The sequence below is a fragment of the Geotrypetes seraphini genome, chromosome 13 (genome assembly GCF_902459505.1).
Source record: "Geotrypetes seraphini chromosome 13, aGeoSer1.1, whole genome shotgun sequence".
NCBI lineage: Eukaryota > Metazoa > Chordata > Amphibia > Gymnophiona > Dermophiidae > Geotrypetes > Geotrypetes seraphini.
In genome coordinates, this window is record NC_047096.1 from 54,291,043 (window position 1) to 54,304,345 (window position 13,303).

Sequence of the window (13,303 nt, forward strand, 5' to 3'; positions counted from 1 at the left end):
TGGGATAGCTGTACCTGTAAGTTGCAAATTTACCATTGCTATATGATTGTTGCTGGGTTTGGGCTGGTCATTTCTTGAATATCTATAGTGTTTGTTAAAATGGTTGCATATGCTTGAAAAGACACATGCGCTCTTGCAGGTATTTTAGAAAAGGCTCTGCAGTAGGAGATCCATTTCTAAAATAGCACCACAATTTAATATCCTTTGATCTCTATATTCTATGTGAAATGGGGCATTTTCTCTGAACTGCAAGGTACTTTGTGGGCAACAACACACGCTAGCTGTTAGTAAATTACCCCCTTTTTTGGTAAATAGATTTCATTGTATTATAAGAGACCAGAAGTCAATCACCCATGTAGCATGATATAACACCTTTTTAGTAAATCTAGCCTTTGAATTGGATCCTGTCTGGGGCCAGTGAAATACTTTAGTACTTGAATGTAACCCTCCTTAGGTAACTGATAAAAGACATGAGCTAAATCTAAAATAAATAACAGTGGGGAACCAAGGCATACAGTTAGCAGTGTTCTGTAGGATAAGTAAACGGCAGGGGGGCATGTTTTAAAAAATAAAATCCAGTCAAACACTACAATTTTCTGACTGTGCACATATAGATTTATTTGAATAAAATGAAGGATGATAAGATTAACCCCTTTCATAGAGAAAAGGCAAGCTTGTACTTTTATGTTAATTTAACAGGAGTAGGTTGTCATAATCAAACACATTCCAGTTTTGTAATAGTGTCCAAGGCCATACGATGCAATTTTTTTATGGCTATACTTTATATATATATTGAAAGAAGAGAAAAGGTCTAGCAGTCCAACCACCTGCGTTCCTACTGCCTTTCTCTACATGGTAATAGAAAGGATACTCTGAAGACCCCCCCCCCCCCGTCTCTACACCAAAACAAACCCCCAGCTACAGTAGTAGCTATTTCTGTAATACTCCTATTAGTGCTGAGAATGCTAATGCGAGGAAGAATTATGGTCTTTTGAAAGAAAGAGCCCAATTGCCAAACCTATGCCTAATGGAGAGTGGTGGTGGGCAATTCCCCCAGTGTCATGGCACCCTTTAAGGATGATCTTGCCTGTAAATACTGCCACCTTTTTTTCTGTTGTTGCTAGAAACAAATCACTATCTCAGCGTTTGGAGGGAGAGAGTGTTTGGCCACAGAGTAGTAGTGGAAGTAGCTCATGACAAAATGATGATTCTTTCTGTTGTACTTGAGTGAAATGTGAAAGAAAATGAAGAGTACAGGCGGTTGACCGTGCAATGATGCACGTTTGCCAGGATTATGTTAGGGAACAGAATTAGGCAGGAGCCTTTTCTTACTGTCTTCCTGAAGAGAACAGTAAAAGAAGCAGAACTGCTATGCAAACAAATATAAACAAGAATCAAATGTACTGATTGATAGAAGCAAACACGAAAATGCTCTGATTTGTATTTCCCATTACTTCATTAAGATATTTCAGCTCCTATTTCTGACATGATAATGGTCCCAGTGAAATCCAATACTAGTGAGAATTGAAGATGAATAACGCCCACTCACAAAACGCAACACACTGCCACTGTAGAGTGGGAAACTGTTGAAAGAAGTGCCAGAGGACACCCCAGCACGGAACATTCGTCCTTTGTTTGTCAGGAAAATGAGTTCATTGACATATGATGCGGTCTTGCCACTGACTTGTGTGATGTGTTCATCCTGCAGCAGATACCATTCTATTCGTGTGCCACTTGAACCGCCATAATAGGCCCAGCTCGTGCCAAATCTAAGCCCAATTCTGCAAGAAATTGTAAGAGGGAGTATTAACTTTTATGATGATGTCCAGTGTATATTTAAACTATCAGAACTATGGTAGTCTTTTACGAAGATTTTACACTTAATGTGCCTTTAACAGAAAAGTTAAAATGCACCAAGAGCAAGACTGTGGTAATTGTTTGGGAGTATGCTCAGCATGTCCTGTGCAAGTACTGCACCGAAGGCTTCATTAGCATACTTGGTTGTAGTAATTGTGGAGGCACTTAGGCCCAGATCCTCTAACCGGCGCTGATTATTTTAGGCACCCAAGCTCAGTAAAAAAACCACACTGTTTAAATGACATTTTTAACTGGAGTTTTAAGGTGCCTACCACTGCTTAAAAAATTGGTGAAGGAAGCGTGATTGTGTAGGTACTCTATTTATTTGGTTTTATATCCAATCCTCACAGAAGAGCTCAGAACGTGTTACAAGTTTACATATGTAATAAAGCATATTTATACAAAGTGCTTAGAAACATAGCATAGCAGAACACTGTCTGACAAAATGCAAAACCTAGTAAATAAAGCATGGTAAAACAACACATATGACAAAACCATGATATGATGAGACATAGTATTGCAAGCATGGCCAACCTAATATGATACGACATGGCAAAAAACACAAATGTAGCATGATAAAACCAAGCTTGGTAGACATGGAACAGCATATAGCTTGAGAAATCGTAGCATGGTAGATATAATAAAGAAAACATAGGGGGTCCTTTTATCAAGCCGTGCTAGCGGGGTTAGCGCGTTGGACATTTCCTCACTCGCTAACCCCTGCGGCCAGCAAAAAAACTAACGCCTGCTCAATGCTCAATGCCTGCGGCTAGCGCAGCAGATGGTTTAACACACGATAAACCCCTACCGCAGCTTGATAAAAGGACCCCATAGTGTGGTAGAGACGATGTATAGTATAGTATGACAGAAATGGTGACAGAGTGTGGTAAAACATTGTATGACAAAATATGGCATGGTTAGACTGCATGGTATGGTGGGACTGCATAGCAATGGAGGCGGCTATGCATTATATTACCGGAGGGAGCTTGGTAGGGTAGAATATTATATGATGGGTAGCTCTGAAGCCTCCTCCTGTTGTTTGGGATTTGAATGTTGTCTTAGCTCAACTGATGAAACCTCCCTTTGAGCCTATTGACAAGTCTCTCCTGAAATTCCTTACTTGGAAGGTGGTATTTCTGATTGCTCTCACATCTGCTCGAAGGGTTAGTGAGTTGCAAGCTTTGGTTGCGGATCCTCCTTTCACTGTTTTCCATCATGACAAGGTAGTTCTACGCACACATCCAAAATTTTTACCTAAAGTTGTGTCAATCAGTCCATTGTCCTTCCTGTGTTCTTTCCTAAGCCCCACTCCCATCCTGGCGAGACGGCGCTCCATACGCTTGACTGTAAGAGGGCGTTGGCATTTTATCTCCAACGTACCAGGTATCATCGGAAGGTTCCTCAATTGTTTTTGTCCTTTGATCCTAATCGTCTGGGACACCCGGTTTCCAAGCGCACCTTGTCCAACTGGTTGGCTGCTTGCATTTCTTTTTGCTACGCTCAGGCTGGCCTCCCGCTCTCGGGGCGTGTCACGGGGCATAAGGTCCAGGCGATGGCAGCTTCGGTTGCTTTCCTCCGATCTACTCCTATGGAGGACATTTGTAAAGCTGCCACTTGGTCTTCGGTTCATACGTTCACCTCCCACTACTGCCTGGACACGTTGTCCAGAAGCGACGGCCGGTTTGGCCAGTCGGTGTTACGTAACCTGTTTTCTTAAATTGCCATCCTCCCACCTGCCCTTTTTTTTTGGTTGGCTTGGAGGTCACCCACATGTGAGAATATCATGCCTGCTTGTCCTGGGATAAAGCACAGTTACTTACCGTAACAGGTGTTATCCAGGGACAGCAGGCATATATTCTCACAACCCACCCGCCTCCCCGGGGATGGCTTCTTTGCTAGTGATGGAACTGAGGACCACGAGGTGGGATGCGCCCTCTAGTGGGCGAGGAAGCAGGCACATGCGTGGTGCAGTGTGCAAACTTGAAACTTCAATCAAGTTTGCTTGAAAAGCTGTCCGCGTTGGGGCTCCGTAGATGACGTCACCCACATGTGAGAATATATGCCTGCTGTCCCTGGATAACACCTGTTACGGTAAGTAACTGTGCTATATGGCATGGTTAGACTGCATGGTATGGTGGGACTGCATAGCAATGGAGGCGGCTATGCATTATATTACCGGAGGGAGCTTGGTAGGGTAGAATATTATATGATGGGCAGCACAATGTGTGTCAGTGCATGGCATGGTAGTTCAAAACACATCAGTGCCACCAAATGCCACTGTTAGCATGGCTAACACCAGAAGTGGTATTAGGTGGCCAAAAGTGCCTATGGTGGCACGATTCACATCAAATGTAGGCCTGGAAAACCCTGGTCTACATTTCTGATGCTTATCTTTTCTGGAGGCACGATTTTGTACCTGCTTTTTGCATGATTGGCATGCAATAAGTGGTCGCGTTTAAGGCAGCAGCTGACAATGGTGCCGGTTACAGAATCTAGGCCTTAGCATCTCCTCAACAGAAGGCACTATGTAAATCTACCAAGTATGTGTTTACCTTCTGGCTGGCTCCCTTCTAGCTGCAGTCATTTCTCAGCACAAAGCCACAGATGGTGGCTCTGCATGTCCTGCGGCAGAGCCGGAAGCCTTCCTTCTGATGTGGGAGGAGTTTCCTCTGCCAAAAGGGATGGCTTCTGGCTCAGCCTTGGGACACGCATAGGAGCCGCTGCCTGTGCAGAGAAATGACTGTGGCTGGAAGGAGGTAAACACCCCCTGAAGGGTGGCCTGTACTTGGGGCCCAGAATGGAGGGAGGGGGAGAGAGAGAGAGGGGACCAGTGGAACTCGGGAAGGAGAGAGGAAGCACCAACTTAGGACAAAGGATGGAAGGAAGGAGGGAGGGTGCATGAACTTGGTACACATAATGGATGGAGGGAGGGGTGCATGAGCCATAGGTTGGAAGAATGGAGGGAGTGAAGGAAAGAGATGCTGAGGTGGGGGAGGGGATAGGAAGGGAGAATTGGGTATCTGAGTGAGAGGGAAAGAGAGGGTGCACATGGGGAGATAAAGAGGAGAATTGTTGAGCATAGGGCGAGATAATTTTTGGACATAGTGGAAGAGGAGTAAGGTAGAGATGCATGGGGAAGAGAGATGAGATGGAGTAATGTTGGATGTGGTGGTGGAGAGGGAACTGGGATGGATAGAAAGGAATGTAAGAGGGGTCTCAAGGAGGTGGAGATGGTGGGAAGAATACTAGGATCCGAGTTACATACAAATTCAACTTAACAGTTTAAAAAACAGAACTGGTTCTTAACCCAGGGACTGCCTGTATCGAAGCTTTAGCAGTTTTAAGTAGAGTTTTGTCTATTGAAGTTATTCTCGTGCCCCATGTTGGGATTTTCTAGATAATTTTCTTACCTGCCTTTACAAAACAGACACATTTAAATAAAGTTGAATCCTATCTGTGCATGTAGATGGCTATAGCCCCAGACAATTTTATAAGGACACAGCTGAATGTATAAAACATTGCTTTAGGTTTATTTACATGTTTTATGTCCCTTTATAAAAATTACTCCATTAATGGTCACTCATGGTCATATTCTGCAACAGCCACTGAAAGTTAGGTGGCAGTAGCCATCCTACAGCTGCCCAACTTAATTGGTATATTTTCTGCAATAATTCTGTTGTTTAAAAGCAATTAAAATGTCATTAATAAAAGACGGTACCTCCATAAACAGCCCTGGAACCATGACAAAAGGCAGCTTTGATAGAAAGGCAGTATATCAAGAATCTAATAAACATGAACCCCCCCTGCATTTTATTCACCCAGATCACTTATTCACAAGTTAACATGAATTCAGAAAAGCAGAAGTGAAATTTAGATGGAGACATCATCCAGTCATATTGCAATTAAAACCAAAATAAGATGAGCATTTCTTAATATTTAAACCAGTAAACAGTCTTAATGTGTCTTCAAGAGGATAAGAATTTAAACTTGTGGTTTTAAAGAAGGAGATCCATTGTAACTGAAGATTGTAACCCACCTGGAGTAACTTGTTTGTGAAAGGTAGCTTTGAGATAATTCTGAAAACCATACCCTGAAATGTAGCTGCTTGTCTCATAGATCTGTACGGCTGTGATTGGTCCATAAACCTGCTGTGAAGAAGAAGAGAAAGCAACCCCACTTCCACTTCCATATTCTCTCTCAAAAGACAAGGCACGAGGCTGGACTGGAAACAAAAACAGACAGGAATATTTTTCCTAGCATTCAGTAGTTTGCTTGGAAGCAAAAATCCACTGAGATTTCAAAGCAGTTCAGCATGTTGTCTAACTGCTAAATCCCATCAAGATAGCACTCTGAGAGACAGATTCCAGTGGTTAAAAAAGATGTGTCTAGTGAGCTTTTTTCCCCCAGACTTTTAACCTTTTCAATGCTATTAAAAATGTTCCATGAGCCCAAAACTGCCAACTCTGGGCTTATTGCAGCTGACATCAGATTCATTTGATTTCAGTTGTAATAGGCCCAGAGTTGCTCTATAGGTGGGGACCAGACCTTAGATTCAAGGTCTAGTCCCCATCTATGGAGCAAATGCTAGAAGGTGAAGAGTTTAGAGCTGGCAAGTGTAACAATGAAGACAAGAAGACAAGCAGATCCCAAATAGAATCAAAGCAGATCTTTATATTCTCAATAAAAGGTTACCCAACATGGGCCATATTTTGCCCAAGCATGGGCTACATCAGGGGTTTTATTCTTAAAATTATATAAAAACCTTATAAAAAAATAATACATATAAAGGGATCCATATACAAACAAAACAAGCATGATGTAAATAAATGAACAATAATATATAATTTTTTTAATATAAACATTTTTATATAAAAATTTTAAGTATCAATAACACCTGTTACGGTAAGTAACTGTGCTATATTGTGATAGTGGTGTGGAACAAAGAACGCACATATATGTAAGAACATAAGCATGGCCTCTGCAGAGTCAGACCACGGGTCCATCATGCCCAGCAGTCCGCTCCTGCGGCGGCCCCCCCAGGTCCATGACCTGTAAGTGATCTTATACCTAAAACATTCTATTCCTTAATCCTTTAATATCCTGTATGGTAACCCTCTAGCTATACCCTTCAATCCCCTTTTCCTTCAGGAAATCATCTAATCCCATGTTATAAGTGACAAAATATCACATATATTTATGTTCACTATTCTACACCATTATCTTGATATGGATTGATAATGAAAATGTTTATTAAAAATTTTTTTATATAAAAAGTCTTTATTCTTATTTTTTCTATAAAATATTTTTATATATTATTGTTTGTTTTTTTATATCATGCTTCTTTTGTTTGTATATGGGTCCCTTTATATGTATTATTTTTTAGCATGGTTTTTATATAATTTTTTAGAATAAAACCTCTGATGCAGATCATGCTTCAGTGAAATGTGGCCCACGTCGGGTAACCTTTTATTGAGAATAATAAATATCTGCTTTTATTCTACTTGGGATCTATGCTTGCAGATTTTCTAACACCCCTATTGTGGACTTGTGCAACAATGAATACGTCAGCCTCATTTTCCATGAAGCCAGGACTTTCAATTGAGTGTCAGTTTCCTGAGCGGTATGTGTTCCTATAGACATCACACAAATATCACAAGATTAGTCCTGTGTGGGTTGGGAAGATGAGGCTTGTGAGGCATACTTTTCCCTCTGGCTGGGAAGGCTTAGGATATAAAAGCAGATTTAGCTTTGTGAGGGGGTTGGGATGGAGAAAATTCCAGGGTATGAAGGCTTTCTCAACCATAATACACATGATCTCGGTCCAAAAAACTAGAAAGACACCAAGAAAGAACATCACATTTGAAACATTTGCAGAGAAACAGCATGGGGACCTGGAATTCAGAGATAGGATGGTATCAGTGAGAACTTTGAAATTGAGTTGGGTGAAGAGTACATCAATTGGCGACAGACTGGATGAACAAAGAATGATAGAGATCAGGAGTGGAGAACATGGGAACTGGGCACAGGTGTGTGGGATGAGCAGAAAATGGGGAATATAGGAGGGAACTGTATCTGGGGCGTTCGAGAAGAAATAGAGTCTGGCTGGGAGTTGGGCTGTAGAGAAGAGTTTGTTATATTTGGTATGGATTGGATAGGGAGACCAGCAACTGAGAAATTGGGTGAGCAGAGATTAGGAGGTAAGGAGAAGGGGATCTGGGTGAGCACCTTTGAAAAGGAAGTGGAAAATTTTTTAAAGAATTCTATAAATAGCTACAATGTGACCCTAAAGTGCTGGGCATTAGTAGACACTGGTTTATGACTTACTTTCATTACTGCTCCCACAGTCTGTGAGGAGGGAAAACACCATCAGCAACAGCATTCTAAGGAAGGAAAACAAGGGGGAATGGATCAGGCTAATGCTACAAGGACTGTGGGATATTTATTCAGCATCTCATTAAGCCTGTTCCTTTATCAGATTTGATGAATTGACATCCTTTTGTATTACAGTAAGATCATTTTCATGGTAAGACAGAGCAAAGTGCTGTTTTATTTTAATAATTTCCATAAGTTTTGAGTCAGAACAAGAATTGGAATGTGAGTTCAAAACAGTGGCTTAACTATAGATAAGGGGTTCATAGTCAAAAGCGCGCGGCGACAAAGGCATGCTGAGACAACTGAGCGCAAGGCAGAAGCCCGCGCTGAAGAAAAACAGTGTTTTAAGGGTTTCTGATGGGGGGTGTTGGTGGAGAACCCCCCCCTTTACTGAATACAGATCGCGCCGGCGTTGTGGGGGGTTTGGGGGGTTGTAACCCCCCTTATTATACTGGAAACTTAACTTTTCCCTGTTTTTTAGGGAAAAAGTTAAGTTTTCAGTCTCCAGCATTGTCCCCTGATGTAACTCACTTGACTGAAGATGAACAGAAAAAGGGTGAAATACCCTAGACCAGGGATCTCAAAGTCCCTCCTTGAGGGCCGCAATCCAGTCGGGTTTTCAGGATTTCCCCAATGAATATACATTGAAAGCAGTGCATGCACATAGATCTCATGCATATTCATTGGGGAAATCCTGAAAACCCTGGATTGCGGCCCTCAAGGAGGGACTTTGAGACCCCTGTCCTAGACCATGAATATGCATGAGAGAGATTTGCATATAATAGAAGTGACAGGCTTGCAAATCTGCTTCATGCATATTCATTAGGACTAGCCTGAAAACCTGATTGGTCTGATGGTCCTCCAGGACAGGGTTGGGAACTACTTGACTAGGGTATATTACACCTCAACAAAATCTAGATAACTCTCCTCAAAATAGAAGAAAAACATAAAACAAAACCTTACCTTGGCATCTTAGCAGTTTGGTTGGTGACTGTAACAATAGTTCTGTAATCAGTGTGTGTGGTGTGATACCTTCTCCTGTTTCTCTCTCTATATATACCTAAAGGCAGAGGATGGGTGTACAGATTATCTTCACAGAGACATCTGGTTACTATATTATTATATTGTCTTCAAAGTATCCACTTATCAAGTGCTAACATCACATTATACCAGAACCAAGATGCCACCAGCTATTTGTTTATGTTGGAATCTTATCAAAAGAAACCGATTAGATTTATTACAGATAAGCTTTAATAATCATCTTCCTGATATAGCTTCAGAGAAACATACTATCATTATAAAGAAGAACTTTTGTTTTCTTTTAAATGCCATGATCAAGAAATGAAACCCTCTATAATGGCTGGTTGTTAGGAGGAATGTGGGGATGGAACCGGTTATTTCAGTTATTCATCATCTACCTATGGGTGGCAGGAGCAGTTGTCGCCTCACCCACCACCTAAGAGCCTAGACAGCTTCCATGCAGTAGGTAATACTGAATTTAAAATGCTTCTTTTGAAGCGAACCCTACCCTTGTGTTCAATCCCCTTCCCTCTCTTCCCTCCCTCTTATGATTTTTTTTTCTCAATGTAATTAATCTCTTACCATTTCCAACTTATTCTCCTTGGTTCCAGTAAGTCAACATGTTTTGTTGCCCCCTCTTATTTTCTTTTTAAATTTTTTTGTTCGCAATATTTGATAATTGTAAACCATTTAGGTATGTTTTTGATAAACAGTATATCAAAGATTAAATGAACTTGGAAACCTACCCCCAGCATAGTAGAGGATATCTTGTAAAACCTCAGAGCTGTGGAGGCATTTTAAGTGCTTCAGGATCCACAGTAATAAAAATGCAGTTACTACAGGAAGCTGTGACGTGGTGACATTTGTATAGCAAGGGATTCAGAAGATGAGCTAAACCAGGGGTGACCAACCTCGTCCCTTGCTAAGTCAGGCTTTCAGGATTTCCTCAGTGCATGCGATCTATTTGCATATGATGGAGGTACTGCATGCAAATCATCTTATGCATATTCATTGGAACAATTCTGAAAACCCAACTAGGCTGAAGTTCTTGAGGACCAAAGCTGGACACTTCTGTGCTAAAAATATTTTTAACCAATATGCTCACTGTGTATGCTGGACAATGTCAAATCTCAGTCTCTTTCAGAGAGTCACCTATAACATTTGCTATTTCTTTTGACTTCTATATTGATGTGAAGAAACTTAAGCTCTTTATCACTACCATATTTCTGAAATCTATCCTTCAGAGTTACACACAGACTGACATTATGTGGTGTAGAACTGCAGAATCCATGAAAATAAAATATTTTGAGCAATACAGACTTGGCAATATGTTGAGGCTGAAGCAGCAAAACCAGAGAGCAGCAGACACATGACATCACCCATTCCTTCTTCAGATCATACTCAGATAGGACTGACATAGACAATGCAAAGTTATTGTCACTATGAGCCAAATTGATGGTACAATTACCTGAAACATCCATGAAAAATGTCCTTACAACTGGAAACAGAACCAGTTAACAAGCTCACAAACCCTGTGGATTTGGGCTGAACTGATGGTACAACTGCCTGAAACATCCATGAAAATTTCCTTAACACATTAAAGAGGACCAGTTAACAAAATCTCAACATATATCTCCCTAGAGAAGCAAAAAGAAGGGCTCAGTGGCCCCAGTATTACCCCCAGAGAAAATAGCAGGAGAGGCTCAGCAACCCCAGCAACTCCAAAGAAAAACCTTACACTGGCCCTGCTCTAAGGCCCACCCCAAGTTCCCTGTTGCATCCTTTTCCCACCCTACTACAACCATCAAAACTAGGGTTGCTGCCTGTTTAACCAATTTACATGAATGTATAATTGGCATGCTCTAGGGGATTCAAGGATTGCATAGAATCCCAGCCATACAAGTATGCTTTCTGTTTTCTTTATTGCTTGCTGCAGCTTGGTTGAGCAGGCTGCTTATTTAAGTGTACACGAGAGGCTCCTGCCTGCTTAAATCACTTTGAATATTGGCTCCTACCAGATTGCATGGGTCCTGATATCAGGCATGGATAAACATATGGATAAATATCATCTTGTTAATACAGTGTATTTGGATTTTCAGAAAGTGTTTTACAAAGTTCCTAATGAGAGACTCCTGAGAAAATGAAAAAGCCATGGGATAGGAGGCAAGGTACATAAACTAAAGCGCGCGGGACAATCAAGCGCCAACAAAGCCGCTCGGACAAATGCATGCAGGACGTCAGCATGCAGGATTAAAACTTAACTTTAAAACTCTGAGGGTGTGTGTGTGTGTGTGGGAACCACTCCACTTTACTTAGAAGTGTTGCCGCTGCCATTGGGGGGGGGGGGGAGGTGTTTGGGAGGAACCAGCCTCCCATTACAGAGGAAAGTGTAATTTTCCCCTCTTTTTTAGGGACAAAATTACTTTCCTCTCTAAGTGTGTGTGTGGGGTTTCCCCCCCCCCACTCCCCCCTGTGGCAACACTGACGTCCTGCACACATTTGTTCAAGCGGCTTTGTTGGAGCGTGTTTTTGACTCGTCACCAGAGGCAATGTCCTGGTGTGGATTAGGAATTGGTTAAAGTTAGAAAGTAGGGTAAATAATCAGTTTTCACAATGGAGAAGGGCAAATACTGGCATACCCCAGGCATCTGTATTGAGATCAGTGCTTTTTAACATTTAGGAAGAACCTGAAACAGTGGTGTTGTAAGGAGACAGGGGGGATGGACCACCGCAGGCACTGTCTTGGTGGGGGTGCTGGTTACTCTCTGCCCCCATACTTCTTTGGTTCTTTGCCGGTGCAAGCAGCACATCCAACCTGCTGCTCACACTGGCCATGGTTCTCCCTCTGATGTCACTTCCAGGTTGTGGGGACCAGGAAGTGATGTCAGAGGGAGAGCCAAGGCTAGCGCGGGCAGCAGGTTGGAGATGCTCATGCCAGCAAAGAGCCAGAGAGGTACAGGAGGGGAAAGGAAGGCATGCATGTGGTCAGGGTGGGGGGCAGGAGAGGTGCAGAGGGCGGGGCACCTCCCATCCTCTCTATCCCACTAGAAACAGGAACTATAAGTGAGGCAATCAGTTTTATAGATGACAAAATAATGATTCAAAGTCTTCAAACTGAGTACAGACTGAGAAATTGCAGGAGGACCTGGAAAAACATGGAGACAGGGCATCCAAATGGCAGAAGAAATTTAATGTGGACAGGTGCAAAATGGTGCACATGGGGAAGAATACCCAAATTATAGCTACATAATGCTATGTTCCACATTAGTATTTACCACCAAGGTAAGTAATATAGGTGTTGTGTACAAACTATTGAAATTTCACTGTACAGCAGTGACCAAAAAAGTGAAGAGAAGTTAGGAATTATTTACATCTACAATTTCAAGCACAAACATTGTAAAATGCAGTAAACAAATAAGTCTTCCCCACAAATTTCCTCAATACAGAATTCTTTAAATCTAAAACAAATAATAACCACACAGTTAAAGAAAGGCATCCACAAATAATTGTGTTATTAACATTTTCTTGAAAGACATACAATCTTTGCATAATCTCATTATACCTGGTATTGAATTCCAAAGATTCTTACCAGCAAGTGAGAAAATCGATATTCTAGATTTAACATAACGAATCCCATACTGACTTCATACTGATTCATCTGTGTGAAACTTGCACAGAAACCATAGGCATGAAGGACCTACCTAACAGTTAGAACAGCAACCTGTGAAGGCCAGTCAAAATCCCACTGTTCAGTTTCCTGATTAATGAATTAGTTTCTTTATATGTAAACCTGCCTTGAACCTTCAGTACCCATCATCATCATCACTGCAGCTTCTTGTGATCTTGGGCAAATCACTTATCTCTCCATTGTCTCAGGTACAAACCTAGATTGTGAACTCTCCAAGACTTGAAAATACTCCACAGATCAGATCCCTTGAAGGACTCCTCATCTTTAGGAAAGCAATGAAAACATATCTGTTCATCTAACTCCCCTGCCTACAGCCAGTAGATTACAAAGAAATGTACATTGATACAAGATTCTCAATATGTGTCG

General features: G+C 41.7%; 1 protein-coding gene across 2 annotated transcripts; it reads right to left on the reverse strand.

The window, feature by feature from the left end:
- Positions 1–604: 604 nt before the first annotated feature.
- Positions 605–9,283, reverse strand: ZG16 (zymogen granule protein 16). Of its 2 annotated transcripts, none has more exons than XM_033919134.1 (4): positions 9,193–9,283; positions 8,182–8,237; positions 5,947–6,079; positions 605–1,781 (listed from the first exon to the last, which is right to left on the reverse strand). In XM_033919134.1, the coding sequence occupies exons 1-4, from the start codon at positions 9,198–9,200 to the stop codon at positions 1,469–1,471; spliced, it is 510 nt and encodes a 169-aa protein (XP_033775025.1). In that variant the 5' UTR covers positions 9,201–9,283; the 3' UTR covers positions 605–1,468. The 2 variants fall into 2 exon arrangements, with proteins under 2 accessions (XP_033775025.1, XP_033775026.1); XM_033919135.1 differs by having other exon boundaries at positions 1,651–1,781; positions 5,894–6,079.
- Positions 9,284–13,303: the final 4,020 nt, after the last annotated feature.